The 27,410-nt window shown below is 49.8% G+C and overlaps 1 protein-coding gene across 4 annotated transcripts; it reads right to left on the minus strand.

Annotated features, from left to right (window-relative positions):
- Positions 1–2,868: 2,868 nt before the first annotated feature.
- On the minus strand, positions 2,869–27,207 carry TMEM248 (transmembrane protein 248). Of its 4 annotated transcripts, none has more exons than XM_074263952.1 (8): positions 26,882–27,207; positions 26,215–26,286; positions 13,040–13,216; positions 10,060–10,345; positions 9,007–9,157; positions 7,708–7,891; positions 6,359–6,502; positions 2,869–5,403 (listed from the first exon to the last, which is right to left on the minus strand). In XM_074263952.1, exons 3-8 carry the CDS (start codon positions 13,205–13,207, stop codon positions 5,383–5,385), a joined length of 954 nt encoding a protein of 317 aa, XP_074120053.1. In that variant the 5' UTR covers positions 13,208–13,216; positions 26,215–26,286; positions 26,882–27,207; the 3' UTR covers positions 2,869–5,382. The 4 variants fall into 4 exon arrangements, with proteins under 4 accessions (XP_074120053.1, XP_074120056.1, XP_074120054.1 ...); XM_074263955.1 differs by having other exon boundaries at positions 10,060–10,369; positions 12,993–13,216; positions 26,882–27,177; XM_074263953.1 differs by lacking the exons at positions 26,215–26,286; positions 26,882–27,207 and adding exons at positions 14,571–14,732; positions 18,856–18,922.
- Positions 27,208–27,410: the final 203 nt, after the last annotated feature.

Here is a 27,410-nt window from a genome sequence, read left to right on the forward strand (position 1 = left end):
ATGCCTGATCTTAAGGAGCTCACCAGCTAATGCGACAGCTCTGGTGGTTTGTACAGAATCATGGGGCGCTGTCCTGCCTTATTCACATTCACATTCACACTCTCTCCCCAAGAGCAGAGAAGGGGTTTTGCATGGCATGCAGTAGGTGCTTAATAACTATCAATAGAGACAGGATAAGCTGGAGATGACAGGTTAGTGTCTTTAACCTCACATTAAGGGGGATCAGGAAGGTGGGATTTTAGCTGAGACATAAAGGAAGTGGGGGAAGGGAGGAGGAGATGAGGGAGAGCATTCCAAGCATGGGAGATGTCTGGTGCAAATGCTCGGAGGCAGGAGACGAAGTTTCCCCGCACAATCTAGTGCTCGGAGAGCTCTCTCCACCCATCTGGATTCTCCGAGGAGGATCTTCGTTCTTTGCTGAGCCCTCATCTGGAATCTGGAGGGAGCATCAGTCATCCCCCTGCCTCCACCCTCAGAGAATCTACTCCAAGCCACAGGGGAAGGCAGGTGTGGTGAGTGGGAGGGGCTGGGCTTCTCTGCTGACTCAGGATCTCTCGGGGCCTCAGTTTCCCCATCTGTCAAGTGCAGATGAATAAGCTTAAGGTCTCTTCCAGCTCCAACAATGTCATAATCGAAGGCTCTGAGTTGCTAGGAAGGTTTGAGAGTGTTCGGAGCACAGGAGGGTCACCCCATGGATGCCTTGGGGAGACCACAAATGAGCACTGGCCAGGCTGGGCCAGCTGTCCGGGGGGGGGTGCTGAATGCAGGAAGGCATCACGTGAAAGCGCCCCCCGAGCTCTACTCTCATTCTCCCCTTTCACAGCAGAAAGCCACATTCGAGGGGGTAGCCGGTACAGCGGGAAAGCCTGAGGACTCGCTCGGTAAAGGGCCTGGGTTCCAACAGGGCTTCTGAAGGTCACACTGTGGGAGCCAGGGCAAGCCTGGGGTCAAGCCCCGATGAAGCACCTCCTATAGGCAGGCACCGGACTAAGCCCTGGGGACAGATTCAGGCCCGGCTCTCCACGACAAGGAAACAGGGTGATGGGACGGACCTGTCCAGTCACGTGGGTGGCCCGCTGGTGACTCCAGGGCTGACACATGAGGGGACCGGGCTCATTCAGGGTTCCTGTGAAGAAGGCCGGACCTGGAGATCACTTCCTGCCTGAGGTGGCAGGGCCTCTGCAGCCTCCTTGTTTCCTCACTAGCCCGCTTTGTTTTGCTCCAGCCTCCTGCAGGGCAGAGACCGCTCTGCGGGGTTACAGGAGCTGGGCCTGAATCTTGAGTTCCCACGGACTGCCTAGGTGCCTCTGAGCCTCTGTTGTACCCATCAGGTGAATATGGTGGCCTTGTGCTAGACACAGACACGTCACACTGGGCTGGGACTCGGAAACTGGATTCAAAATCTGCCGCCTCCTCTGAGGGTCCTTTCCGAGGAAGCTCAGGCTCAGTGGTGAGCAGAGCAAGGAGTCGAGGAGAATGCACGCCCCGCCACATGTCCAGCGTCAATAAGTCTGCTGCGCCAAGCAGGCACAGACCGGATTTCTTAAAAAACAAACACATAAAACACACATTTCTGTAACCCTTTCAGGTTCACAAAACTGCTTACAAATAAGACAGGATGTGACTGCAGTCTCCCTCTTCTTGGCCCAGTTAGAGAGGAGCCCCCAAAGCTGACGCTGCCTCCTCAAGGCCCCATGCCCAAGGCCTGCCCAGTCTACTTCTGGAAGCCCGTGCTTCTTAAGAGCCTAAAAGGACAAAGAGGGGGCCTGGGAGAAGGAACTCTTTCTGAGCATAGGTCAGTCCCTTCTCTACAATTAAACCCCAAGAGCTATGAGAACACCCAAAGGGAAGGATTTGCTCCATCCAGCTCCATGCCAGGTACATGTTCCCCATCCCCCCAAAGTCAGGTACTTGAATTGATAACCTGCAACTGACCCCCACTACGAGTATGGAGCTCTTCCATTTTCCCAAAGACAAGAGGAAACAGGAGGCGGCAATGAGGTATTGAATTTCTGGCTTCTCACAAAGCAGCACTGTTCAGAGTTTCGTCAGCAGAATGGCTGAACGGCCCCTCCCTGGGGATGAAGGAGGTGTCGGCTCTCACAGCCTCCGTGAGCAAGACGGAACTGGGGTGCCCAACGATGCTAGGCAGCGCGGTCTGAGAGGGCCTTGGTAAGGGGAGAAGGGCAGCCAGGGGTAGGAGACCCATTTGAGAAACCAAGGCTTGAACTGAGATGTTTTCTTGCATCTATTCAAACCCTTTGCATTTGGTTTCTCTATTTACCTTTCTGGAGAGGATTTTGCCATCATTTGTTCTTCCAACAAAGTCACAAAGCTCAGGGAAAAGACCAATAGCTCCAGGAGACCACCAGCCAGTAGCTAGCTAGCCTTTGGGAGGGATGCCTCCCCCCAGGAGTCCTCAAATGATTTGTCTCTGGGGAAAAGGAAATGCTGAGCTATATTAAAGATGTTCTATTAGTCCTAGGACAGACCCAGAAGACCCCTAGAATTGGGAGGCCGAGTGCAGCGCAACGAGCATTGAGTCCAGACACTGAGTTCCAATTCTTTTATTAACCTTTTATTGACTAGTACGACTTTCAGTAAGTTACTCAACCTCTGGTCTGACCAGATGGCCCTAACGGCCCCTTCCAGCTCACAACAGATATCTGATGGCTGGGGAAACAGGCCCACTTTTCCAAGGTGTGACTGAGGGGCCCTCTCCCTCTCTGCCCTGCTCAACAGGACACCTTCTACGTTGTACTCCCCCATGGCCAAATTCGGGGCAGAGCCTGATGATCCAGGACTCGACCTCGAGCTCAGCGCTTTCCCCAAAGCAACCCAGCCAAGCGCAATAGAAAGAAACCGGAGGAAACTCAGGTGTTTTTATTCTGTAAAGCATATATGCACATCTTACAAACACAGAAAATTAACCTAGCAGAGAATGCCATTATCGGATCATGCAACAAGAAAAGTGAACGGGATCACCGGGCCATCTCAGCCGTGACCCCAAGCGGGGCCAACGGCCAGGCTCTGACTCTCTACAGGACGCACTAACTACAGAAAAAAAACACTCACCAAGAGAATCGAGACAGATTCAAGTCATACGGTGAAAGGGAACAAAAAGGAGAGATCAATATGATCCGAAACAACCACCCTACTGTTTGTCGTCAACCTTGCCCCTGGCTGCGTCAGAGCCGGGCCAGGGGCCCGCCCCAATATCCACAAACAGACCCGGGAGTGAGGGGTGAGGAGCAGCAGCCGCAGAGGCTGGCCTGGGAGCCGGGGGATCTCCCCAGGGGATTGTGGGAAATGCCTGGGGCTCCCCTTCCTCAAGATATCCAGCCTCCCTGCCCTTCAGGGTTGCTGCACTGTGGGTTTCTGCCCCCTGACAACTGCTTGCCTGACTAAATCATGAACCTTTGATGTTTTCCAATCTCAGCTAAGGTATGTTCCTGGGCAAATTTTTTGGCACTTCCTAGCACCATTCTTGACTTCATTTTTTTTTTCCCTTAAGGAGCTATCAGTTCCCCACCCCACCCCACTCCCTTCAATGAAAACATCAAGAATCAGCACATATATACATATATATATGTGATGAGCTGAGAGCAGAACAAATCGGGAAAAATAAGTTTTTTTTAGCTGTATTCCTCACCCCAAAACACACACACACACACAGATACACACACACACACAGATACATACACCAGCTATAAATCTATTCCTATAGCTTCACTTCATCAGGATTCTAAGTCAGTAGCAGCTTCAACTACAATCTGGAAGCCTTTTCATGTAAGACATTTCTGGAAACCAAGCCTGAGTGATTTCCAAATCTGCTCCCGTCTGGAGCTCCGGGGCTCCAGAAAGAAAACTACATTCAACAAGTTACCCATGCATCATGTCAGCAACAAAGACCATACAGAAAAACATTGTCTATCAGAAAAATATGATTATTGTGCTTGAAATGTACCCAAGAGAAACACTGAAACGCCAGGTCCCTGCAGTGGCCTATATCACAGTCTTCTGGGAAAAGGCCCAAAGCAGCTGTCCATCTGGGGGATTCTGGGGTCCCAGGTCTCCGGGCCAGAGGAGCGCTGCCTGAGGACCCCCAGTGAAAGGAAAGAACGTGGGCTGATATTCTGAAGGCTTTAACTTGATGAACTCTGCAACATAAACCAAAAGACTAAAGTAAAAGGACATTAATGATGAAGGGTCATCAAGGCACCCCATTTCCAATGTGTGGGGAAGTTACAAAATGCTTTCTCTTCTCGCAGACTGAGGAGGAAACATAAGAGGAGGGAATTGGAAAATACAAATTCTTAAAAAAGAAGGGAAATCAAGGGAAGAGATGAGCCTAATGGAGTCACAGGAGAACCAAGATGCATCTGGCTTTGGCGGGGCCTCCCCTCCAGATTCCACAAACACGGCCATTGGTGTCACCAGCCGCTCCTGGAGCCGCCTGGAGCTCACTATCTTCAGGGCTGTGCAGGCTCCCAGAAGCCCCCTCTGCTCTTCAGACCAGAGGGAGACATGGCTCAGCCCCTTGGCGCAAGCAAGCTGCTTTTTTCCATTTTAAAGAAGAGAAAAGCCAAGGGAGGAAGGAAGAGTGACTGGGAAGCATCCCGCCACCAAGCCCGTGGTTTTCCACAGTCCACACAAAATGAAACTTAGCACTTAAAGTGGGGATGATTTCAAAATGGATTCCTCTTTTAAATATCTGTTTTGCTCAGGATAAAAGCGCAAGTTTGTCCTAACTACTGCAGTATTAAAATGTGAATATGGATTTTAATTTTTCTTCTTCCAAAAAAAAGAAAGAATCCTAGAAAGTTGGATAGCTTTTCTTGCAAGCAAAGAGCAAAGTGGAGAATAGGTATCATTATTGTTGTTCCTACCCTTATTAAGCCACAAAGAACCGACTGAGGCCAGGCCTGGATCAGCGGTTTTGGAAAGGTGATGTCCCATCCAGGGTTCACACAGGCTACTTTGGGGCTAAAACAAAAACCAAACCCAAGCTCGGATGAATCTGTTTGCTTTGAGACATTCGCAAAGGCATTGGGCGGGCTCTGATGCCGCCGGGCCATGGCGTTCCACTCTGACTGATGGAGCCACACTGTTAACATATTTACACAAACATGGGCGAAGTCCACAGGTGAAAGATTGAAAGGTTCTGGTCGCACCCAGTGCAGAGCGAGTGCATCATCCGACCAATTTCTGAATATATTTTTTTCTTTTATAAATATGTACAAATCACAAATCAATGAACAGGCACTTGAAATGTCTTTGGTTGGAATAACCCAACATTGCCAGATAATATATTCACAGAGTGTCCAGATCCAGGCCGGGCTCAGCAGGCAACGATTGCGGTTCTTTCGGTCCCTCGTGGGACTAAGCTTCAGCCAAAGCCACCTGGAACAGAACACAGGCAAAGGGACTGGTTAGCAGGGGGCTGTTCCTGGGGCTTCAGCCCTCACGGGCTTTGTCGGCCACCCTGTGGGGATCCTTTTTCATTCACTTAGTGCACTTTCCTCCTCACGGCCCACTTCACATCCTGGGCAAACCGGCTCCCTCCTGCCTCCTGGACTCGAGATTTTATCTCCTGTCACTCTACCTTTACCCAGGCTGTACCTCATGTCCAGTATGCCCATCCTGCTCCCCACCCCCCACTTGCCCTGAGAGTCCTTAGCTTCCTAAGGCTCATCTCAAGGACTATCTCCCACAAGAGGCCCATCCTGAGGCTCCTCCTTGCACCAACTTCACACTACTTTGTATTTTCTTATCTCTGTAGAAGTTGGAGCCTCTGAGGAAGCTAAGTTTCTTGAAGGTAAAGATGGCTTCCTCCAATGCCAAGTACAACCCCTGGCAAGGAATACATTCTGAAACAGGCTACAAGAATCAGCCGGGGTGGGAACCTTTAAGGAGGGGGTGGACTAAGATCTGGCCACCATGACATCCTGCCTTCTGCAGGCCCAGCTGATCGAGTTGGCCATGGCCCTGCTGTGGCCCGAGTCCTCTGCCCTTCTCTGCTGGTGTCTGCTCAGGCCAACAGACTAAGAGAAGAAAAAACTGGGCAGGGAGAGCTCCAGGAGCAATCCCAGGGCACAAGCCAAAATCCAACTCAGGTGAGACTTTCAAACCCACCCAAGAAGTTCTAGGTGGGGCTCCCTATTCAAGGACAGGGAAATGGCCTGTCCTGCTTTTTCAAAGGAAAAGTGCAGGAGGAGACAGAAAAAGACTGAAAGAACAGATCACCCCCTCCTCCCCAGACCAGGCCCGTGGCTGCTGCTCAGACACAGCAGGCCCAGGAGGATACTCAGCCCTCGGCAGGCCCCCACGACCACCCCCCACCCTTGCTTCCGCTCACCTTTTCTGGGCAGAATTCTGAATTGTTCTGTCGCAGTTTGCTTGGTCTGCCTTTGATGACGGCATAGCAGAACATCGTGATCACCATCACAAAGAGGAAATAGCTGGTGTGCATGAGGTGGAGGTTGATCAAGGACCGATCATCCTACAAAAGGGAAAGGGAAGAAGCCAGCTGCAGCCGCAGTCAGAGGCCGGGCCGGCAATGCCAGCGGAGGAGCCCTCATCTCCTTTGGGGAGGGGCCCTTATCTCTCTAAGCCTTTCTGGGGTCATAGAGCTCCAGGGACCCTTTTTCAGGAATCATGTTTCAAACATACAAGATAAATGACAACAAGAAAAACCAATTAGAATCGTTGTCAAAATGTGGTTAGAAAACAAGTTCAGGGACCCCAGGTTAAGAAGGCCCCCCTCCGTATGCTTCTGTGTGAGAAGAGTTTTATTTCTATTTCTGGATTCCATCAGACCAAAGCTCAGAACAGTGAAACCAAAAGTCATGGGATCTAAATACTGATGCCCCGAACCCGTCAACACGGGCATGCAGCTCCGCCAGGTCTGGGGGTATCTAGCCCTCAGCCCGAGCCCCAAAGCCCACTGATTCAATGACACATAAGTGGGGGAGGGAAATACAAAGTTTCTGCCTGCTCACCAATCAACTTCATCTCTCTAGTAAAGGACCAGACCCACAGGACAAGGAGAGAATCACATTCTTCAATGCAGAAAGGAAAGCAAGCAGATTTTGGTCCAATTGAAGGAGAATCTTCCTAAGAATCTGAGTCATATCAAAGTGCCCTGGGAGGGGCAGAGGCCCATGACCCGGAGGCTTCAAAGACCCTTTCCACCCTAGGGATGCTGGGATAATCACACTCTTAAGTTTTCAACAGCAACAGTAAGCTGGAGGCTGGCCAAAGCAGCTCACAGTCTACCAGGAGGGTTTTCTGGCTCCGTCTTCCATCTGTCCTATGCTTTTCCATCCTCCAGATGCAGCCACATGCATGCCCTACATCCACTGGAAGAGCTTTCCCGGACCCCTCTTTGTGCCCCCTTGGACCTAGTCTACATCCAGTGCAAGATCTATTTACAGGTCAATGTCCTCTCCTCAGATCCCCAGGAGAATGCGCTTTCTATCTCCAGAGTCCCTGACAATGTCGACACAAAGCAGGTGCTTATCAAGTTGAAAAGAAACCAAAAGAACAGAACCAAAGCTTTCTGGCCCAAAATGACCCATTTTTCTGATTCTCTCAGGACATTCACCTCCCCAGTTCATTAGAATTGCTTCATTAGAAAGAAATCCTCCAGAAACCAGCAACTCCCTCTGGAAGGCTAATAGGACACAGGAGGCTTTGGTCACTTACATCTGGCACGATGACAGTGAGCTTGGGGTTCAAAGTATGGTAGACCTTGCCGATAGCCCCTTTGTAACACCAGAAAGGATTATAGTCTTGTGCATATTTCGTATTTGCATCCCTGGCGGTGGTGAAGACTTTGTACCAGAGCGTGGCATTGCTGTAGGTCTCAGGGATGCAATGCGGTGGTTGTCTGTGGGGGGGGGGGGGGGAGAAAGCAGAGAGAACCATGATCTGTACTAATCACTCCCCAGGGTGCCCGGAAGAGTCAGTGCCTGCACACAGGACCCACTGGGCAGATAAACAAAGGATGGCTGCTTCTAGGGGATGCAAAGTACCCCGATCAGTGGGGCCTATGGCATGCAAGTCTCTGGATCCTGAGCTGTCACTCTGGCTTCCTGAGCAGAGAACCCTACCACGCCAATCCCGGCCCTTTGTTATGTGCCAGAAGGGCCGCCTGGACTCCTTGGTGCCCAGTTTTCTCCAACTAAACTCTTTCATCCCAATGGCAGCTTTGTGTAAGCAACTCCCTCAAGAGGTAATAAATCTAACACCAGAGGAGTCGGCAATTCATTAGGTTTCTCCCCAATCTTCCAGAGTCAGGGAGCAACTGAGGTCATCCTGGACCCTGCTCCTTCTGAGGCAGCTCCAGTGGGAAACAGATATGGTGTGGGGCAGCTATCACCTTTGCCATGCAGCCTTGGCTAAGTAATCCAGGCTAAATCCCTTCCCCTCCTTTGGACTTTATAATCTCAGAGGCCTTTTCTAGGGGCTCTAAGAGTCACAGAATCCCAACATTAAGACCTGGAAGGACCCAGGAAGGAGAAATGACTGCTCAGAGTCATGCAGCTGACATTCCAAGCCAGGTTCTCTAAACCCAGGGCTCCTTCCACAACCCACTACCTCTGCTGGCCACCCTGATGCAGATTTTCCCCCCTCACATGGTGTTTGCAGCACCCTAGTCAGGGAACAGGGAGAAGCCGGCAGGAAAGCACAGCCCACTTGGTAGCTCCCCAACAGCTGAGGAACCATCAGAAGTGACAATGAAGCCTCTGAAATATCAGCCTGGGACACGGTCATTTGGAGAAGGGCTGCCCTGGGGGCCAAGAGGCTGAGCCTGTGGGAGGCTGGGGCCCCAGGACTTCGGGCCTCGCCAGGTCTCAGCAGCAGGTCTCCATCACTTACTGCTGGAGGCTCCACTTGGAGAATTCAGAATGAATCTTCCCCTACACATAGGGGAGGATGCTGCAGGCCTTACAACATGGGCCCTCTGTGCAGGCTGACTCAGTACTTCTGGGGCATACTTACACGGTAACAGGAAACACACTGGTGGCAGCTGTGACCGTCATGCAGGAGGTGAAGACCACCTGCTCACAGTGGCCGTGGAGAACACAGTCCTCGGAATTCCAGGCTGCGGGCAGGGTGAAGGTGATGTTGATCTCCTCATGGGCCTCTCTCCCTGGGAGAAGGAAGTAGCCTCAGTGCACCAGGGCTTCTTCTCTTCCTGCCTAAGGGCCTGAGCACAAGCCCCCACCCCCACATTCCTGCCCAGAAGGTTTTCAAGGTTTGGGGAATTTAGCAGAACTAAAGAGAAAGTAAGTAGAAAGCATCTGCTGAACTGAGAACCACAGAAAGTCAGCAAATGGATTGGGGTTCCTGGGGCCTCGGGATCCAGCTAAAGAACACCCCAGAACTTTGGTAAGGAGAAGGGGTTAAGCAGGCCTAGAATAAGAAGCCCACACAGAGGCAAAAGCTCGAGAGTCAGGGGCAGGGGCACTCCCAGGCGGCCCTTTTGGGCTCTTAGAGCAGGAATGTGGCTTGTCTTGAGTACTGAGTCCCCTCCGGTCCTGACTGACCACAAGTCTACACCATGGGAGAGGCTCCAGGAATACAAAGAGAGAAAAGAAAGACGTCAAAGATATGAGTCTTTTGGGGGAAAACACCTGAAGTGTGTATATAGAGAAGTGGGTACAAAACATAGATCTGGTGAACACGACAACCCCGGCAGCTGAAGAGACTCAGGAAAAAAGGGCCTCAGAGGCAAGAGACTGGGGGAACATGATGAAGGCCAGTCTGGCCAGGCCGAGAACGTGTGAAGGGAAGACTGGAAAGGTTAATCGGGTCCACTTTTGTATAGCCTTTAATACCAAATACAGAAATATATTGGACCCAGGAGTAACAGACTCCTGGAGTTTACTGCTGAAGACACAGCAGATATAAAGGGCTCCCAGACAGAGCTCCGGGAGACAAGGCCTGAAACTGGAGTGCGGCAGCTTAAGGGCTACCTCCCGGCACTCTAGTTTTTGATGGGGAAATGGAGAAGAGGCAAGTGTTAGGAAAAAGAGATGGTCTTTAACATACCTGAAAGCCCAATCTGGTGGCCCAAAATGGTGGAATACAGATGAGTGACATTGCGGGAGTATCCTCCAAAGGGCTTCAGTGGGTCCAAGGTCAGGGTGATGGCGACAGAAATGTTCGTGGGGCCGGAGTCATCGAGGGCCTGAGGTGCCTGGGTGGCTGACCTGGCCTGCCCGCTAGTCACTGCGGTCTCCGAGGTGGCAGTGTCATTCAGAAGGTGCTTTAAGGTTTCGTTCTCCGAGACACACAAGTCCAAGTCATTGAACCTCAGAAGAAAAGTGTTCCAATCCTTAAAGAACGAAAACGTGAGACGCTGGCGTGTAAGAACTCTTACAGGTCATGTGTTGTGTCTGATCCCTTCTTCCACCAAGGCTAATCTAGCGCCTCAGTGGTCCCACGGTGTGGTCACTGAGCTGTGCCCCCCTCTTTCCTTGCCAGAAAAGCCTCACAACAGACTGGCCTAAAAACCAGCCCGCTAAGCTCAGGCCCATCCATCCAGGCCAATGATTAGACAATGATTTTCTTTTGGCCACAAAAGGGCTGTGATCTACACTGACCAAAGACTGTTCATACTGCTGGGATCCAGCTCCTTCCAGGTGAAAGCATCATCACTTTTCATCTGCAGGGCAGCTGCGAAATTTCAAAATACTCTCATGTTTATGATCTCAGAGGCAAGCAATCTGCTCCTTGCATGGAGAGTTTGTTAAGAACGTTAGAGAGCTAGGCCATAACTGCCTGGTATCTACAGGGGACAGGAGAAAGGGTTCTAGTTTTGATTCCAGAATGGAAACTGCTTGTCGCCTTAACGCACAAGAGCCCAGTCAGACAAAGGTGATAGAAAAGCTCTCAAAGCAGTGACTTTAACTTAGAAATAATCTCAATTCCATTTATGGTGAAAAGCAATTCCTCAATCCTCAGAGGGCACTAATATTTATCTGGGTCTCTCTATCTGCCCTCCTCACAATGGTCTATCCTGAAGATATTTTTCAAATATCAGATGATATTTGATGATCAGTTTCAGGCATCTTTTTGTTTGTTTTTTGTTTTGCAAGGCAACTGGGGTGAAATAACTTACCCAGGGTCATAGAGCTAGTAACTATTAAGGGAACTCAGGTCCTCCCCACTACTCCAAGCCGGTGCTCTACCCCCTGTGCCATCTAGCTGCCCCCTCCCCCAAGCATCTTTTAACATCTACGAGTTCTTCTAATGATTTCACATCTGGAGGGCACAGTGAGGCTTAACTCAGAAGCCATTTTAGAATTGAGAAGCCCTATGTTAAAATGACCGGGAGCACAGAGCTGACCCCCTAAGTGAGACATCCAAGCATTTCTTCTGCCAATTCTCATTTGCACACAATTTGCTCCACTGTGTCCTGCATGGCACTCATTTATCAAAAGCTGCTTGCTCTCCTTTAAGCCAAATGAAGATGCATTTAACTCCCTTGCTGTTCTCAGCCCAACTTTAGTGACTGGACTTTGGATCTGATGAATGCAGATCCATTTAGGTCCAGTTGTAGCCCAAGAATGTACCAGCTGGAGGGATTGAAGCTGGAGTAAAAACTCCCAACTGATCCTGCTAGTCCACTTTGTAAACACGTTAGCAACTTAAATGCTGGCTGAGCTGAACTGAATTCAAGAAGAAATGAAGGCTCTGGAACATTTGGGCACATAACCTACAAAACCTTGGAATTCCCCTTCCATTGAGCCTTCCTATCCAGCAAAGCCCATCCAGAACCAACTCTATGACTGTGGAAACTCATGGCTCTTTGCAGATTTCTCTGGGGCAGGCTCTCTGGGTAAGTAACCCAGACCCTGTGGTTCTTATGCTCCCTGAAAGGCTGCCCACCCTCTGGTCAAGGTCACTGCTAGTCAGCACTTCCCAGACCAGGGGAAGAGGAGGGACAGCTTAAGGTAACTAAAGTTTCTTCTCAAAAGCATGCTGGCCAAAGTTTCACGTGCTTCTGGCTAAAACAGTTCTAATTAAACCAAATCACAATGGATTTATCTGGCTTTTTTCTGTTCCCTATGACCGTCAACACTTACACGCTGATTGGAGAATCTCATTAGGCCCAGGGAAGAGCCAGAATGCTGACCATCCCAGCCCTCCTTTTCCTCACAAAGTACTTTCTCGTAAGCTTAAAGAAAAAACATGACTGGGTTTTAAAGAAAACTAGCATTTTCCCACCCCACATAATCTATCAGAAAGCTATATCTAGTATAAATTGAGGCATAAAGCAACAAGTAAATGTTTTCCAAGTTGATTTTAGTTTTAAAATGATTTAATTTAGAAAACTTCATAGACTACTTAGCCTGTAGGATTTTTAAAAGTTCTTCTGAAATACGTAAAAGCTATAGGGCCAGCAGGGCCATAGCCCAACATCTCTTCTATCCTCCTGTAAATCCTGTTAAAAAAAAAAAAGGGGGGGGAGGATCTCCAAACTTCAGATGACTTTAATTTTCCCAATCCTTGACCTAAGGAGTTCTGTGTCACAATCTCTTGACATTCTAATCTTAACACCAAAAGGAGTTTGTTAATACCTCACACCATCGGACACAGATGCAGGGGAGCTAAAGAAGAGAGCTCATCTGTGAAAAGTCCTTCCACTGATGCAGTCTAGTCACTCCTAGGGCATGTAGTTTTAGACTCTCCAATGAGAGCATGAAGAGAACATGAGAGTTCCCCAGGGCTGTAAAGCTGCCAGCCTGTTAGAATAACTCTACTGTACAGGTTCAATAACCATAATTTATCTAGCAGAATAAACCAAGATCTTTGCTAAAAGGGCATATAATACCTGAGAGTTTTTTGGCAAAGGAAAAGCGCAGGGAAGCTTTTGCTATTTTACACTAATAATAAGATTCTCTAGGGAAAAAAAAAAAAAAAAGTCCAAATTAAGACATTTTACCCAAAGAGGCTGTCGATGTTTTTCCCTTTCCCACAAGCCCACCCAGTGCCAAATAAAGACGAATCCTAAGCATTCTCTTACCTCTGCCATTTCGGGTGACTTGATCTCCTTTATTTTAAAGAAATATCCGAGGGTCAAGAAAGCGATGGCCATGGCACTCACACTGACCATAAAGACAACCAGTGGAGGCCGGCTGCTAATATGAGCCTTCAGGTTCTCCAAGGGATTGATGTTAAACATTATTCTCATTAGTTCCACCTGAGGGAGCACAGCAGAGAAAAGAGTTAAAAAAAAAAAAAAAATCAAACCATCTCAAAAGGACATTTTATCTCTTAAAAAAAAGCTACTGATCCCCAAAACTGACAATGTGACTGACTCCCTTGAAAAGGGGCTGGCCAGCGGGCGTGATACAAAATGCATGACGACATGAATTAAACATTTTTAAAAGAAGAGGTGTCCGGTTTCCTTTGTCACCAACAAAAATATCAGTGGTACTTTTGCGCAAAATCTGGTCTGTGTAAAAACACAAGTGATGGCGAGGATCCTAGGGGTGAGCCCCCTCTCTTCCTCCCTCCCCCCGCCACTCGCTGCTGGGCAAGTCTTTTCACTTCCCTGGTCTCAGTCTCCTTCTTTTAACATGAGGTTGTATGAAGGGACCTCTAAAGTCGCTGCGGTTCTAAATATGCAACCACTAGTCTATGAATCCAAGCTGTTTTTCGATGTGTAGGAGAGCTATTTCTTTATAGTATCCTCTACAGTTATCTGTTCATATGGATTTTTTTCTTTCAGAAATCTGTCTTTGGAGGGAAGCAGAGGTGAGCTTATATTCAGATGAGTCAAGTTGTTCACTTGTTCACTTGGGTGAGCTATGGTGTGTTCTTCATATACGCAGCAACTCGAGCCCTCAAAGTAAATACAATATGACCTCAGTTGGGCCAGAAGGCACAGATCAGGAGTTTCCATTAAAGGAAACTAAATAGTATATTCTTATCACCCGGATACAACCCCCTGGAGAGAGAAATGGAAGGTCAGCCAACTGGTAGACTTTAAGTCTAGGGAGAGGATGGGGGGGGGGGGGGGAGGGAGAAAGACACTTAATGAACACAGAAAGCTCTATCATCATCTCTTACATAATGTCTGACTGGGGTTTTTTTGGCTACTGTGCTCTTGATGGTAGAATGGGACTGAAAATGTATCTATGCACACACTTAATGTGTCTATATACACAAAATATATCTATACACACAATGTATCTATACACACACACACAAAATGTATCTACACACACAAATACTCTCTCACTCTGCTCTAAAGCCACCATAAGCCCTTCCTTAAGCAATAGTGATCACTGTCTAAGGCAGGGATTCTCAAACTACGGCCCATGGGCCAGATGCGGCCCTGCTGAGGACATTTATGCAGCCCGCTCAGTTATGGCAAATGGGCTGAGGGGCAGAGACAGTGTGAGCTTTTGTTTTTACTATAGTCCGGCCTCCCACAGTCTGAGGACAGGGAACTGGCCCCCTATTTAAAAAGTTTGAGGACCACTGATCTAAGGCTTGGGTTTTTCTGAATCTATAGACGAAGAATTCTACCAGAAGGCCTACAAACCCACCTTAGGACAACGCTGCAGAGAGTTCAATCACACACATGTATGTATGGCCACTATAGGAGAAGATGAAAGGCTAGAAAATGATGGTTTCTGTTGGCAGATTGAGATTTCAGACCCCAGCTCTCAGAATTCAAAGACCCATACCAGATGGCCGAACTCTGCAGACTGACAAAGACACGACAAATGTCCTCTGAGCACATCTGGGTCTTTAGCAGGATTTAAACCTCTCTAGAAAGAGATTCTTCCAGCTGTGTGGCTTTACTGTCAATGTACTGCATGTTATTTTATGTGATTACGGCCCATGTTAAAAGGCAATCTAATACTTTCCTATTCTCCTTCCCATGTTAAAATCTCAGTCACCTTAAATTCCTTTTTTCCTTCTTCCTTCTATCCAACCCACCTCCAGCCTCTGAAATCTCTCCCATCTATTTCTCCTTCCTTTCCATTTCTGTGTTCACACCTTCACTTCAGCTTCAGCTCCTACTGTGGCTACTAGAATGAATTCCTGAGGAACGTCCCTATTAAAGCCCCTTTCTCATACTTCAAACCAGGGGTTCTCAAGCTGCAGCCTGTGGGCCACATGTGGCCTGCTGAGGACGTTGATACAGCCCACCGGGTTATGGCAAATGGGCTGAGGGGCGGAGACACAGTGTGAGCTTTTGTTTTTACAATAGTCTGACCCTCCAACAGTCTGAGGGACAGTGAACTGGCCCCTATTTAAAAAGTTTGAGGACCACTGCTCCAAACTACCCACCACACTACCACCAAGATTAGTTGGGGTACAAAATGTCCAAAATAAGAACAGTTTGTGTTGTAGGAAATGATGAGCAGAATAATTTCAGAAAAACCTGGAAAGACATGAACTGAAGTAAAATGAAATGAGCAGAACCAGGAGAACATTGTACATTGTACAATAATATCGTATGACGATCAACTCTCATGACTTAGCTCTTCTCAACAATGCAATGATCCAAAACAATTCCAAAGGACTCATGTTGAAAAATGCCGTCCACCTCCAGAGAAAGAATCGATGGGACCTGATGGAGCCTGAATCATACTATTTTTCACTTTATTTTTTGGTGAGTTTTTTTTTCTTTTTTCTTTTTTTTTTTTTGGGGGGGGTGTCCTGCATTTTCTTTCACAACATGACTAGTATGGAACTATGTTTTGCATGATTGCTTATTGTCTCAGGGAAGTGAAAAGGAAGGATGAAAAGAGAGAATTTGGACTCAATGTTTTCAAAAACTCATGTTAAGAATTGCTTCCACATATAATTGGAAATAAGATTATTATTATTATTATTAATATTTTAAATAAGGGGAACAGATGTGAGGAAAGGAGGAACCAGAGATCTAAGAGCAAGCAAAAGAGGTTCGTAACAGACCACGTGCCCAGATGAGGAAGAAGCTAGTTTAGTTGGCAAAATTGGTAAAAGCAGCACTGAATTTATTTATCCAACCTACATTTGAATAATTAAGAATATAAAACTGTACCAGGTATTAAAAGGATCACAAAGCTAATTCCTGTCTCCAAGAAAGTTATCAACAAGAAATGCCCACAACATTCTGCTTCTAGATCAGAGTCGATCCTAAATACCAAATCTTCACCAAACTAGGAAAAGCCAACCATTCCAGAGTTTGTGGTACTATAGCAATCTGTGCTATTTATGTGGGACCTTCTTCTCTTTCCCATTTACCTTTTGGAATGGCCAAGAGGGTTATGGGATTGATACAGAATTCCACCACTACTTGGTAGCCACTGACAGCACAGCACAGAAATGCTTGAAATGGAGGGGAGGGAGTCCTATAACTTAGCCGCAACTTGATATAGTGGAGAGCGCTGGGCCTGAAGGCAGGAAAACCTAGGTTCAAATCCCAACTCCGACACTGAGCAGCTGTGTGACCCTGGCCAAGTGTCTTGACCCCTCATCTATAAAACGAGGGAGTGGGGAAATAGATGGCCTCTAATAAAGTCCTTCTAACACTATAAGGAAAGCTGAGGAAATGCCCCTTCTTCTTTTACCACCGGAGAATTCTGCATGTACAATACTCCAATCACAGGCTATCAGATGCTGTCTTTTCAGAATTTTAAGTCTTTGTTATAGGGCCAGGAGGAAGGAGAAAAAAGATGGATTTTGAAATGATGATGATGTAAAAATAAAAGACATCAAAACTTTTTAAACAGAAATTTTTATAAACATCATTCTTTTGACTCTTATCAGAAAGCTATTTTTAAAGTTGGGATTTATGGCTTTGAAAAAAAAGGGAAGGGAGCCAGAGGAAACAGATTTGTAAATGAAACCGGAGGATACAGGGCCTGCTCTTAATTGGAAGCTGAACTGAGGGGTGTAGAAGAGACAGAGAAGACACAATCCAGCTGCCAATTAGCTGGTTCTCTCCAAATAAAGGGGCCCTACCTCGATCTGTAATGAATGCAGAGTTCAGGGCCTACATTTGTATGCAAATATGAGGGAGGACATTCACCTGGAAACTAAGATCAAGGATTATCTTTTAGATCACATTACTAAAATAAATAAATAAATATATATATGTTGCATCATTTCCAGTTCTTTATTCCTCTAAGAAATGCTGTTCTAAGTATCTTTATACACACAGGATGTTCCTTTGTAAAATGAGATGATCTCTAAATTTTCATCCAGTTTCAATACTCTACAACTTCCCAGCTGCCCATCAGACTTAGGGGAACTTCCTAGAGGAGGCCATTTACTGTCATTAAAGAAAAGGTTCCTAGCTGTGTGACCTTGGGCAAGTCACTTAGTCCCAACTGCCTCAGCAAAAAAAAAAAGGTAAACAGACAGCGCTAAGTTTTAGACCAAATGAATAAGCCCCAGACCACCAGCTATTTCATAGACTGATCTTTGCAAACATAAATTCTGGAAGCATCAAATTAAAAATGTTTCCCTGACTACACTTCTTCCCTCTCGGCAAGGCCCGACCTAAGGAAATTGCTCTGATTTCTGCCTTGGCAAGTAAAGTCTTGAATACAGATTATTTGTGGGTTGTCGTTGAGTTTTCTTTGAGGGGGAGGAAGGGCAGAGGAGCTAGTGAAGAGAAACAAGAAAAAATACAATTTTATCAAAAGAAAAGAATTCAAAGGAAATGAAAAAAGTATGGTTGCTCAGTCTTGATCAAGTTATTATCTGCTTCAAGGAAAGCAGCTGACTGGAGGTATAAAGGACAAAGGATGAAGGCCCCCAACCAGAAGGAAACAATAAGGAAATCATTCCAGGAGGAGGTCAGGACTGTGCCTTCTCTGCTGGGAGGGGCTGGGAAGTTTCCCAGGATTCTGGTCTCCTTTCCACAAAGGGGGCTCACGATGAAGTTGAGAAATCATGGGATTTTTATGTTCCACAAGGTGCCTGGAATCTGACGACAAGTTGATAAAAAGCAAGAGTCAAATGGAAATTAGCTAAGAGCAGAAGCCATGCCACTCAGACTGAGGGGGCTGAAGGGTGATTCTCCTAAAAAAGCAACAAGTCAATGAGAGAAGCGAAGAAGGGGCACCGGGGTGCCTAGGTCCACCCATGACTCACAAGAGGTGGGCAGAAGAGGAAGCACGAATAGGGGGCACCACTCTAGATCTGCTGAGGGTTACAAAGAGGGAAGGTTTTGAGTCAGCCTGGCCTGGGACAATTGTAAGCCCACCACGCCCCACATAGTACTCATGGGCCCCATGGAAGGGGGGCAAGCATCTGCTGCCTCCCCGGGGCAAGGCTAAAGCCATGGATGATCACGGTGAACAACTCAATCTCAAATCCATGCTACCTGCATGGCCCCTCACATTGTTGAGTCACTTGTTGAGACCTGAAAGGAAGCTCAAGGCCATGGAGGCCAGCTCAGAATCCTTGGGAGTGAGTGGGACCTCTGAGCACAAAGGGTCACCAGGAGGCCATGTCTGGCAGCCCTTTGGTGGAACAGAGGGGAGCCAGGAGCCCCAGAGTTAATGCCAGGGGCCCTCCACGCTCTTCCGGTGCCTTTCCTCTTCCCTCATCTGCCAGCTCTTTGACACCTTGGGCCTCGTCCCACCCGGGGGGGGGGGGTCTCCTTTCCCTCTTTATCCCCAGCAAACAGAAAGAGCTCAATAAATGCATGTGGGTGGAGAATACTGAGTGTCTCCTGTGAACAAGGGATTTCAAACAAGGACATTCTGAACTGTAAAGTTCACTAGACAACTGACTGCATGAAGCAGGACCCCAGAGCCCAGGAGGCCTGACCACCAAGCAGGCCCCAGAACCAAGCTCTCGGGCCACCCGGCTTCTCCTTGTCACCTGCAGAGAAGGGCACGCCAGGCCCCTTCCCCAGGAAAAGGGTGTCCCAGTCAGACATACTTTCTGCCTTCAGGATCGGGTCCAGGGGGTTCTGAAGGTGCCTGTAGCCCCTGAATGGTGATTGGTCCTGAGGCCCATTGTGAGGTAATAGGCCCTTGTTACACCTCCACTGTAGTGGGAGCACCACTCTGACTCACATTCTCAGTGTCCAACTGACAATCCTGGGTGGGAGGGGAAGCTTCCTGAGGGTCTGAGCAAGAAGAGAGGCTTCTGGAAGGAGCCAGTGAGGGCCCTGCGCCCTCCCTCCGGGCAGGCCCAAGGCTAACACATCTCCAAGCTCTCAGAGCGGCAGCAGCGGCGGCTCCCACTTCTACTGCCTCCAACTCCAGATGTCACCGTCCCCAGCACAGCAATGAGAAATTCAGACTCCAAAAAGTGAGGGGACCAGGGGGAGCTCACCCAGCCTCCAACCTCCGTCACTCCCCCTTCAGCTGCTCTGGGAAGGTTTGCCGAGTGCTGCGGGCCAGCATGAGCGCTCCAGCGCACCCTTCTCAGCACATGACTCCACACGTTACTCATGAGCAAAGTCAGATGGCTCAAAAATGGCACAACCACTTCGCAGAAGGACAGGGAGCCTGGGCAACTGAGGATCTGGGTGTGAATCCACCCAAGCTCCTCCACACCTCTGGGCTCTTTTCTCTCCACAGAAGGGGGAAGGATGTTTGTCAAGACAACCCGAGGTCCATCCCAGGTCCAAATTTGGAATCCCATGATCCTAGTGATCGTCATCAGCACTTTGCAAGGCACTGGGGGAATGCAAAAGACACACAAAACACTGTCTCCACCTACAAGGGGATTACAATCTATTTGGGGAAACAAGAAGAAAACACCTTCCAAAACCCTGACAGACAGCACTGGCGACAAAGGGACAAAGAAAACAGGCAAATTGCTAATAAAACCATACAGTGAAGGCAACCAGTGTCAAAAGCATCATAAAAAGAAGAACACAACAGCATGGAATGACATGTGGAACACCCTAATCACATTAGGGTTTTTCCTTGATTTCTTTTGTTGGAAAGCTTCTCCCCACCTTTTTATATGGGAAGAGGTAGGGTTGGAGATACATTGCAAAATGTAGAAGATGTCACCACAAAAGATACCAATAAAATGTTAAATAGAGAATATTGGCTCAGGATGCGCCTCCGGATTAATCCAAACAGTCAATATAAATTTGGCATCACACAAGCAAAAAGACTAAACTGGTCATGTGTTTGAATCCAGCAATCCATGACTGAGGATATTCAAAATAGAAAACAAAGGTTCAACATACATCAAAATATCCACGGCAAAATGGAGCAAAGAACTAGGGGAAAACAGAAGCCCATTAACTACAATGGCTACCAAAGCTATCACAGGCCAGTATAAAACATGGGTAGTATTCAGAAAGAAAGGACAGTCCTGGGGGAACACAGGAAACATCAGGCCAAAGGATTCAAGGATGACAGCCAGCGGAGTCCGGCCAGAGGCTCCAGCACCCCCATTGGGCCCCACTGTCTCTCCCCATCACGAGGAAAGTTTCCATTTGTGGGGATGGTACCCTGGCGGTCTGCAGACGCTGATCTGGACAATAAAGTAAAGGACTGGAGAAAGGCGAGGCAAGAAGGCACAATAACAAGAAAGCAGAACTTACTCCACGCTTGCTGTGGCTCTGGTTTTCTTCAGCAAGGAGGACTCTCTTTTGACTGGGAAGGAGAGAACAAAACGGTCGTGAACCAAATGAAAGCAGAGATAAGGAAGCCCCCACCTCTCAATGGAGATGGAAGAACAAGGGGGCACTTTGGAAGTCTATGGGGAAGGCAGAACCGAGACCACAGTGATATGAAGCAAGCCTGTCCTCAGTACGATCAGAAGCCGCATAAGCGCCATGGTCCAACCTGATTTTGGAAGGAAGGCCGAAAAGAAATTCTGCTCCTCCTCTCCAGAGAGGGACAGAGGACAACAGCTGGAGAAAGTCTGCACCCACTGACAACTCAGAGGAAATGAGTTTATTTTTTTTGCCTTCCAGATGAGGAGAGTTGGGAAAGGACAATTACTTTTTTAAAGCATCAAGTCTCCTGAGCCAAACAAATGATATCCACTGAAAATAACTTATGCACACGGCTTCTCTGACCTCGGAGGGGAGATGTGGCAGGCCTGGTAAGGGGCCAATGAATGCTCTCTGGATTTTCTTGAGAAGGGGGTATCTTGGGGGAAGACTCTGCATTTGGAATCCACAGACTGGGATGTGACTCTCATCCCTGTTAGCCTGGGTCACTTCAGACAAATCACTGAACTGCTCCCCACCTTTTCTTCTCTGTAAAATGAGGATAGTCGGCCACTGAGGTTCCTTTTGGCCCCCAATGATTCTAAGGCAGTTACTTTAAATAAGACCGATGAACTTGACTTCAATCCCTGGCAAAAATGTGGGATGAATTAGTGAAGAAAAGAAAAGAAGGATTTAGGGAGAGGCAGCTACCAAGAGCAAGTTGTGTTGGATTAGCCCCATTTCCATTTGTGACAGTTAATAAAGGAGGATTGTCATGGATGAAGGATGCCTGAATTTCATCAACACAGATGATCAAAGTCTCCACTCATGATCAAAGAGCATCCTGGTTGTCATCTGTCCGTGTGGACAAGATGGAGAGATGTGGGCTGGATGAGAGCTTAGGGAAGACCTAACTCAATACTCAGATTCAAAAAGAGCCAATTAATAGACTGAGGCCAAACCTGAAGAAACTCTGCAGTGGAGTCTTTGGGGCCAGCTCTTGTCAGTCCTGCCTCCATGCTCTCTGTTGACTCATGGTGTTAAGCCACCATCCCATCAGCCCCTCAGTAGCTTCCTCCTTAGGTTCCCTGTCTCTGATCAGCCTTCACAATGCTGCCCAATGCAGACCGGCTGAAAACCTGGGGCATGTGTCCATCTGTCACCCTGTTCTGTTCAACATGTTCGTGAAAAAGCTGTATTTAAGGCATGCTTATCAAATATGCGGATGACATAAAGCACGGAAGGACCCATAGCTAACACACCAGATAATGATTATCTACAAAGATACAAATATCTACAACACACCGGATAATGAATATCTACAAAGATATGAATATCTACTAATATGAATATCTACTACACTCAGGGATAAAATCTACAAAGATACACAGTTTATTGCTGGAGGGCTAAAGCTAACAAGATGAAATGCATGTGTGTGTTAGTGCAAATTTATATAGATATAGACAGATAGATATAAAAGGAGAGAATGAGAATAGTGTGTGCATGTAGGTATGTTTCAACTTGAATTTTTAAAACTGGCTGTACAAATGACAATGATAAGACCACAGATTTAGGACTTGCAGGATCCACAGACATTATTATTTAATTGAACCCTTTCACTTTACAGAGGAAGAAACTGAGGTTCAGGAAGGTTTGCTCACACAAACAGGATTTGAAGCTGGTCAGAGCTCCTTCCCCTCTGCTGCCACTACTAAATTAGCTTCTATGACCCAGGTGAGTTCACCAGGAATTATAAAGTCAATCCAACAGTCAGTATGCAAAAACACAAATTACGCACCAGAATCACAGACCACTGGAGCCAGAAGAGGTCTCAGCAGTTCTTTAGTCCAACTCCCCCATTCTTCAGAGGCAGATAACTGAAGGCTCCCAGTAGAGCCAACCAAGTAGGGATCTCCAGCTCAAGCCCCTCTCCAGGATGGTCTGAGGGACCTCATACAACAGCACCCTCCCAGTGCCCTGGGCTCACAAGGTAGGATTTTTCTCTCTCCGTATCCAAGCTCTTTGCCAGGGCCAGCCGACTGCACTTCTGTGATTCGTTCCCCTGCTTGGTGGAGATCCTCAGCCCTTCAGATTATTGCTACAGTGGCCTGAGGGTGGGGCTGCTGCCTCAGCTCTCTCCCCAAATAACCCAGAATCCATGCAGCCACTGCCCACGGCACCTCCAGAGACTTCCCATGGCCTCCAGGATTGCTTACAAGTTCTGCATGGCTTACTAAGCCTTCCTAATCTGCCTACTTCTAATACTCCATTCCCTGAACCTAGAGTCAGGAAAATTCATCTCCCTGGATTCAGATCTGGCCTTAGACACTAGTTGTATGACTCTGGACACGTCTGCCTCAGTTACCTCATCTATCAAATGAACTGGGAAAGGCAATGTCAAACTGCTCTCATATCTGCCCAGAAAACCCTCAAGGGGATCAAAAGAGAGACATGGCTAACCAACATCATTACCCAACATCGCTAATAAGCCTCTTCCCGGCTGAATCACCAAGCTGTAGAACTGGAAAGGGGCCACCCAGCCCAACCTTCTCATTTTAGAGAAAACACTAGTAAGGGGAAGAGGCAAATGACCAGCCCACAGTCACTTGCCACATGCTTGCTCATGGACAAGGCCAAGGCCAGAATCCAGGCCTCGGTGGGCCTTTTCCAGTGCGTCTCCCCAGGAGGCAGGACAATGATGCAGACAGCACAGCTGACTACGAGCTGTTACAAAACTGACACTCAGCTCAGAGATTTTCCCACCCTCAGGGTAAATCAGTTCTGCAAAAGTCCCGTATAAGCACATGTTTAACACACATTTTAAAAAGAAATGAAAATGGAGCAGGCTCCTGGGGTATTAACTGCACTGAGGAGGCACCAAACTGCACATTAATACATTTAAAACTTGGAGAAAAAAAAAAAATCTCAAGAAACTCCAAACAAATCTCTTGTCCTGAAAGACCCCAGCCCTTACTTCCTGAATTATTCACCAAAACAATAACATTTTTGGGTGTTTACAAGAAGTTTACAAAATAAATCGGCGCTCTAGCCCTTCAAATGTCACACGAGGAAAAAAAAAAAACAAAGGAAAAATAGCTGTAAAGTTCACTATGTCATTATCTTGTGGAGGTAATAAAATGCCAACAGAAAGAAGAAACGGCCTTCCCCGCCCAGTTTGGCAGCACGCTGCTGAAATAACCTTGGCACTCGTGTCAATCAAACGAGGCAGGTCATCTACTATTAATTCCACTTGCTCTGTAGCTTCGGCCCATCAGCCCCAGAACACCTTGAAAAGGAAGCAGGTCATTCTGCAGTTCCAGGAGAGGAGGCAAAAGTGATTTTCACAGATAAACAACTTCTAGACGCTGTCAGGACAGAGTTGGCACTGCCCCCCGCCCAGTCTGGAACAAATGGAAGAAAGGAGGGAAGCCCATTCTTTTTGATGCCAAATGTGCCCAAACCCAAATACTCCCAACCAAAAATCCTACCTAAAAGCAATGTGGGAGATTTAAAAAATCACACCCACGCCCTCCTGCAGGAGGAGGATTCTTTGTAGCCTGACCCGCTGGGCCCGTAGAGCCTGTGACCTGCGCAGTTGGTGGGGGTCCCCAGCACAGTGGCACGGCACTCCAATGCAACAGAACTGCCATTCTTAAACACACCTGTTCTGGGCTCACTGGGCAGGGCCCCAGGCTAGAGCAGGTAGCAGGAATCACAGAGATGGGGAACAGTGCCCGCCCTTGGAGAGCTAACGTATTATCGAGCTGTCTGGCCTGGAGACCACAAGGGATGGGCCTAGATTCTGTCCCTGTCCCTGAGTGAGCAGGTGGCGAGTGACTGTGTCACTTGTCTCTTCCCCTCAGTGGGGCCTCTCACAATCTCAGAGCAGGGGAATGCTCCTCTCCACACAGTCTGGTGCAAACTTTACAGGTGAAGCTGGGACACGTGCCCCAGTGGCCCACGTCTGCTTGGCCCGGAGGGAAGAGGATAAACTGTGACTGCCCCGAGGTGTCCAAAGCTGGAGGCCCAGAGCCTCCTAACTGATTCACCCAATGAATGACGCCCCCGAGAGACCAGCTCCTCCTGCGGCCCCTCACTAACTGCCCTAGCTGCAGCACAGCCCTGGCCTTGGGCCACCCTGGGAGGAAGCAGGTGACAGTGGCACCGACTCTCTGGGTTTGGGGTCTCTCCCCCACCTCCTGCACCCCTCGTTTCCTTGAGGAAGCCGGCAGTTATTGCCAATCCTAAATCGGGGACGGCATCGACTGCAAGGAAGGCGAGGTGGCCGATCGGAGTGGCCTGAGTGACAGGCCTGGGTCAGAAGCATGACCATCTACGAGGGGAGCGGAGCGAACGACCCCCGCCCCTTGTTTCCTCCATCTTTCGATCCCTTCTGGGGCCCCGACCAACACTACCCGCGAGTTCTGCCAGAGTTCTAAAGGCTCGAGGATTTAACTACAGGCGGCGAGCAGGGCCTGGGACCTGGAGCTGCTGCCTCTAAGTAGGACGAGGGGGGAGAAAGGCCGGCAGGTGTGGGGAGAAGCTCCGGGACCAGGTTCCACGGTTTTTAAAGGTGTGATCTGTGCTACAGCAGTGCCCGCTCTGGGCAAGGCTCACGGTGTTGTGACCGCTTAGCCCCCACTGCCTAATCACGCATTAGCACGAACCACGGAGAGGGGCCGGGGAACAGAGAGCAAGTAAAAGGTCCCATCTTGCCCTAGAAAACCATCATAGAGGGCGGCCAGATCTGGGCTGTCCTGGGACTGGCACCGAAAACCAGCCACTCCCCATTTTTTTTAAGGGGAGGAAAACGCCACGAGGAGGTGGCTGGTTATTCCATGACTGACTAGATAAAGGCATCCGACAGAACGTCAGCTTGGGGCATTAAGAGAAGCACTGAGGGGCTGCCCAAGGGCCCATCCCCCCTCCAGCAGAAGAGCTGGTAACTTTTTCAGGAGAATCACGAACCTGGGACCCAACAAACCTGCCCGAACCACGAGGAGGAATCTGTGAAGGAAACAGGCCGTGGCTGTTGGGCTCGGCTGGCTCGGGTTCCCAGGGAAGCGCCCAGAGAACAGAGAGAAGGAACAGAGCGGAAGGAGCACCTGTGAGCCCAGGCCCCTCCCACAACAGCTGGGACACGACAGGCACCCCCACCCCCCCAGCACACACACGTGGCAGAGCCCGAGGCCAGGCCAGGAGCCCGGCGGGCCATCTGCAGCTCCCCAAGGTCAGCTAGGGCCGCCGGCCACCGTTTGCTGCTGAACAAGACCAGCAGAACCCCAACTGATAAAAGGTCAAGGTGCCCAAAGCACCCCCCTAAAAGGGAGGTCCCGGGGCCAATTTCCCACAGGCCTGGGGGGTTCAGGCTCGGGGCTCCCCCAGAGCGAAGAGGGGACAGGGCGACCCTTGGGGGGAGGGGGGCGCCAAGATGTTCCTCCCAAAGTTCTGACCACTACAGGGAGGAGAGGGGGCGGAGCTTGGCCTGCGGCGCCTCCCTCCCCCTCCCTGTCCCTCCTCCCCCACCTCCGCCCCACTGCCCTCCCGGGGCTCACCTCGGACACGAGCAGGGACCAGTCCGGAGGGTCAGGTCTCCAGAGGGGCTGAGATCTTCCCGCCGCTGATGTCTGCAAAGGAGGGGGATGAGACAGGGCCGGGGAGGAGGGGCTGGGCTGTCCCGGGAGGAGGGGAGGCCCGGCCTGGCCCCTCGCCAGCCCCTCCCCCTGCACCTGTAAGTCCCTTTCCAGAACTCTCCAGGAGTAGGGAGGCCGCCCCCACAATGCGCCCCGAACCCTCGGCTCGCCCCTAGCACAGGAAGCAGCGCCCGCGAAGTGACAGCGGGGGGAGGGGGGAAAGGCCAGTAGCAAAGCTAAAGAGAGGACCCCCTTTAGTTCCGGGTCACATGGATCAAGGGGCGAAGGGGCCTCGGTCACCCCATACATGTCATTTGTCACACTGGGGGGGGGGGCGGACCCGAGGGGCCCGCCCGGCCTCAGCTGGCCCCAGGCACGCCTGTGTCGGGCCAGTCACTCCCGCCCCCCCAAACTCTCGGGGTCCGTTTCCTCCTGGGGGAGGGCAGGAAAGGGGAGACGGGGCTCTCTCGGCTCCAGAGAGCGGGCACGTGGTCGCCCCCGGTTCTCCCCCCAGGTCCGGGGGCGGGATGGGGGGGATCTATCTCCAAGCGCGCCCGCCGCCCTCGCACCCGGGGCCCCGGGCGCTCACCCTCCGCGGGCGGGCCCGGCCTCGTCGGGCCGGGCGGGAGGGGGAGGGAGGCGCCGCTAACGGGCCGCGCTCACACGCAGCAGCAGCGGCGGCGGCGGCGGCAGCGGGGCGGGCGCGGGCTCCGGGCCGCTCTGCACCATTCTCCCCCGGCCCGCTCCCGGCTGTCACTCCCCGTTCCGCTCTGGGACCCCGGGACGCTGACAGGCCCAGGCCGCGACCGTCGCCTCCGCCGCAGACGCCGCCGCTCCGGCTCCGGCACTGGGCCGCGGCAGTTTCCGGGTAACCACGCCGCCGTGACCTCCGACCCCGGCGGCCCCGACGGCGGCCGGGCAGAAACAAGACTCCTCGATCGCGCGGAGCCGCGAAGCGGGGCGGGGCTCCTCGGGGCGGAGCCTGGTGGCGCTCTAGCCAATGGCCGACGACCTGGACAATGCTGGGGCTGGGCCTCCTGCGCAGCCCGCTCACCTTAGAGCCAGACGGGAGCCTCCGCGTCAGCTCCTGCACAGTGGGCGCGCACTAAGTGCCCGAA

This window comes from Sminthopsis crassicaudata, chromosome 4 (genome assembly GCF_048593235.1).
Source record: "Sminthopsis crassicaudata isolate SCR6 chromosome 4, ASM4859323v1, whole genome shotgun sequence".
NCBI classification, from domain to species: Eukaryota; Metazoa; Chordata; class Mammalia; order Dasyuromorphia; family Dasyuridae; genus Sminthopsis; species Sminthopsis crassicaudata.

Bases quoted from the DNA above. Each gene is read 5' to 3' on its own strand.
- TMEM248 (XM_074263952.1), bottom strand. From the start codon at position 13,207: ATGAGAATAATGTTTAACATCAATCCCTTGGAGAACCTGAAGGCTCAT. The intron at 10,346-13,039 runs GTAAGAGAATGC...TCGTTCTTTAAG, and splicing joins AGTCACCCGAAATGGCAGAG to GATTGGAACACTTTTCTTCT. The intron at 5,404-6,358 runs GTGAGCGGAAGC...GTTCTGTTCCAG, and splicing joins CAGAATTCTGCCCAGAAAAG to GTGGCTTTGGCTGAAGCTTA.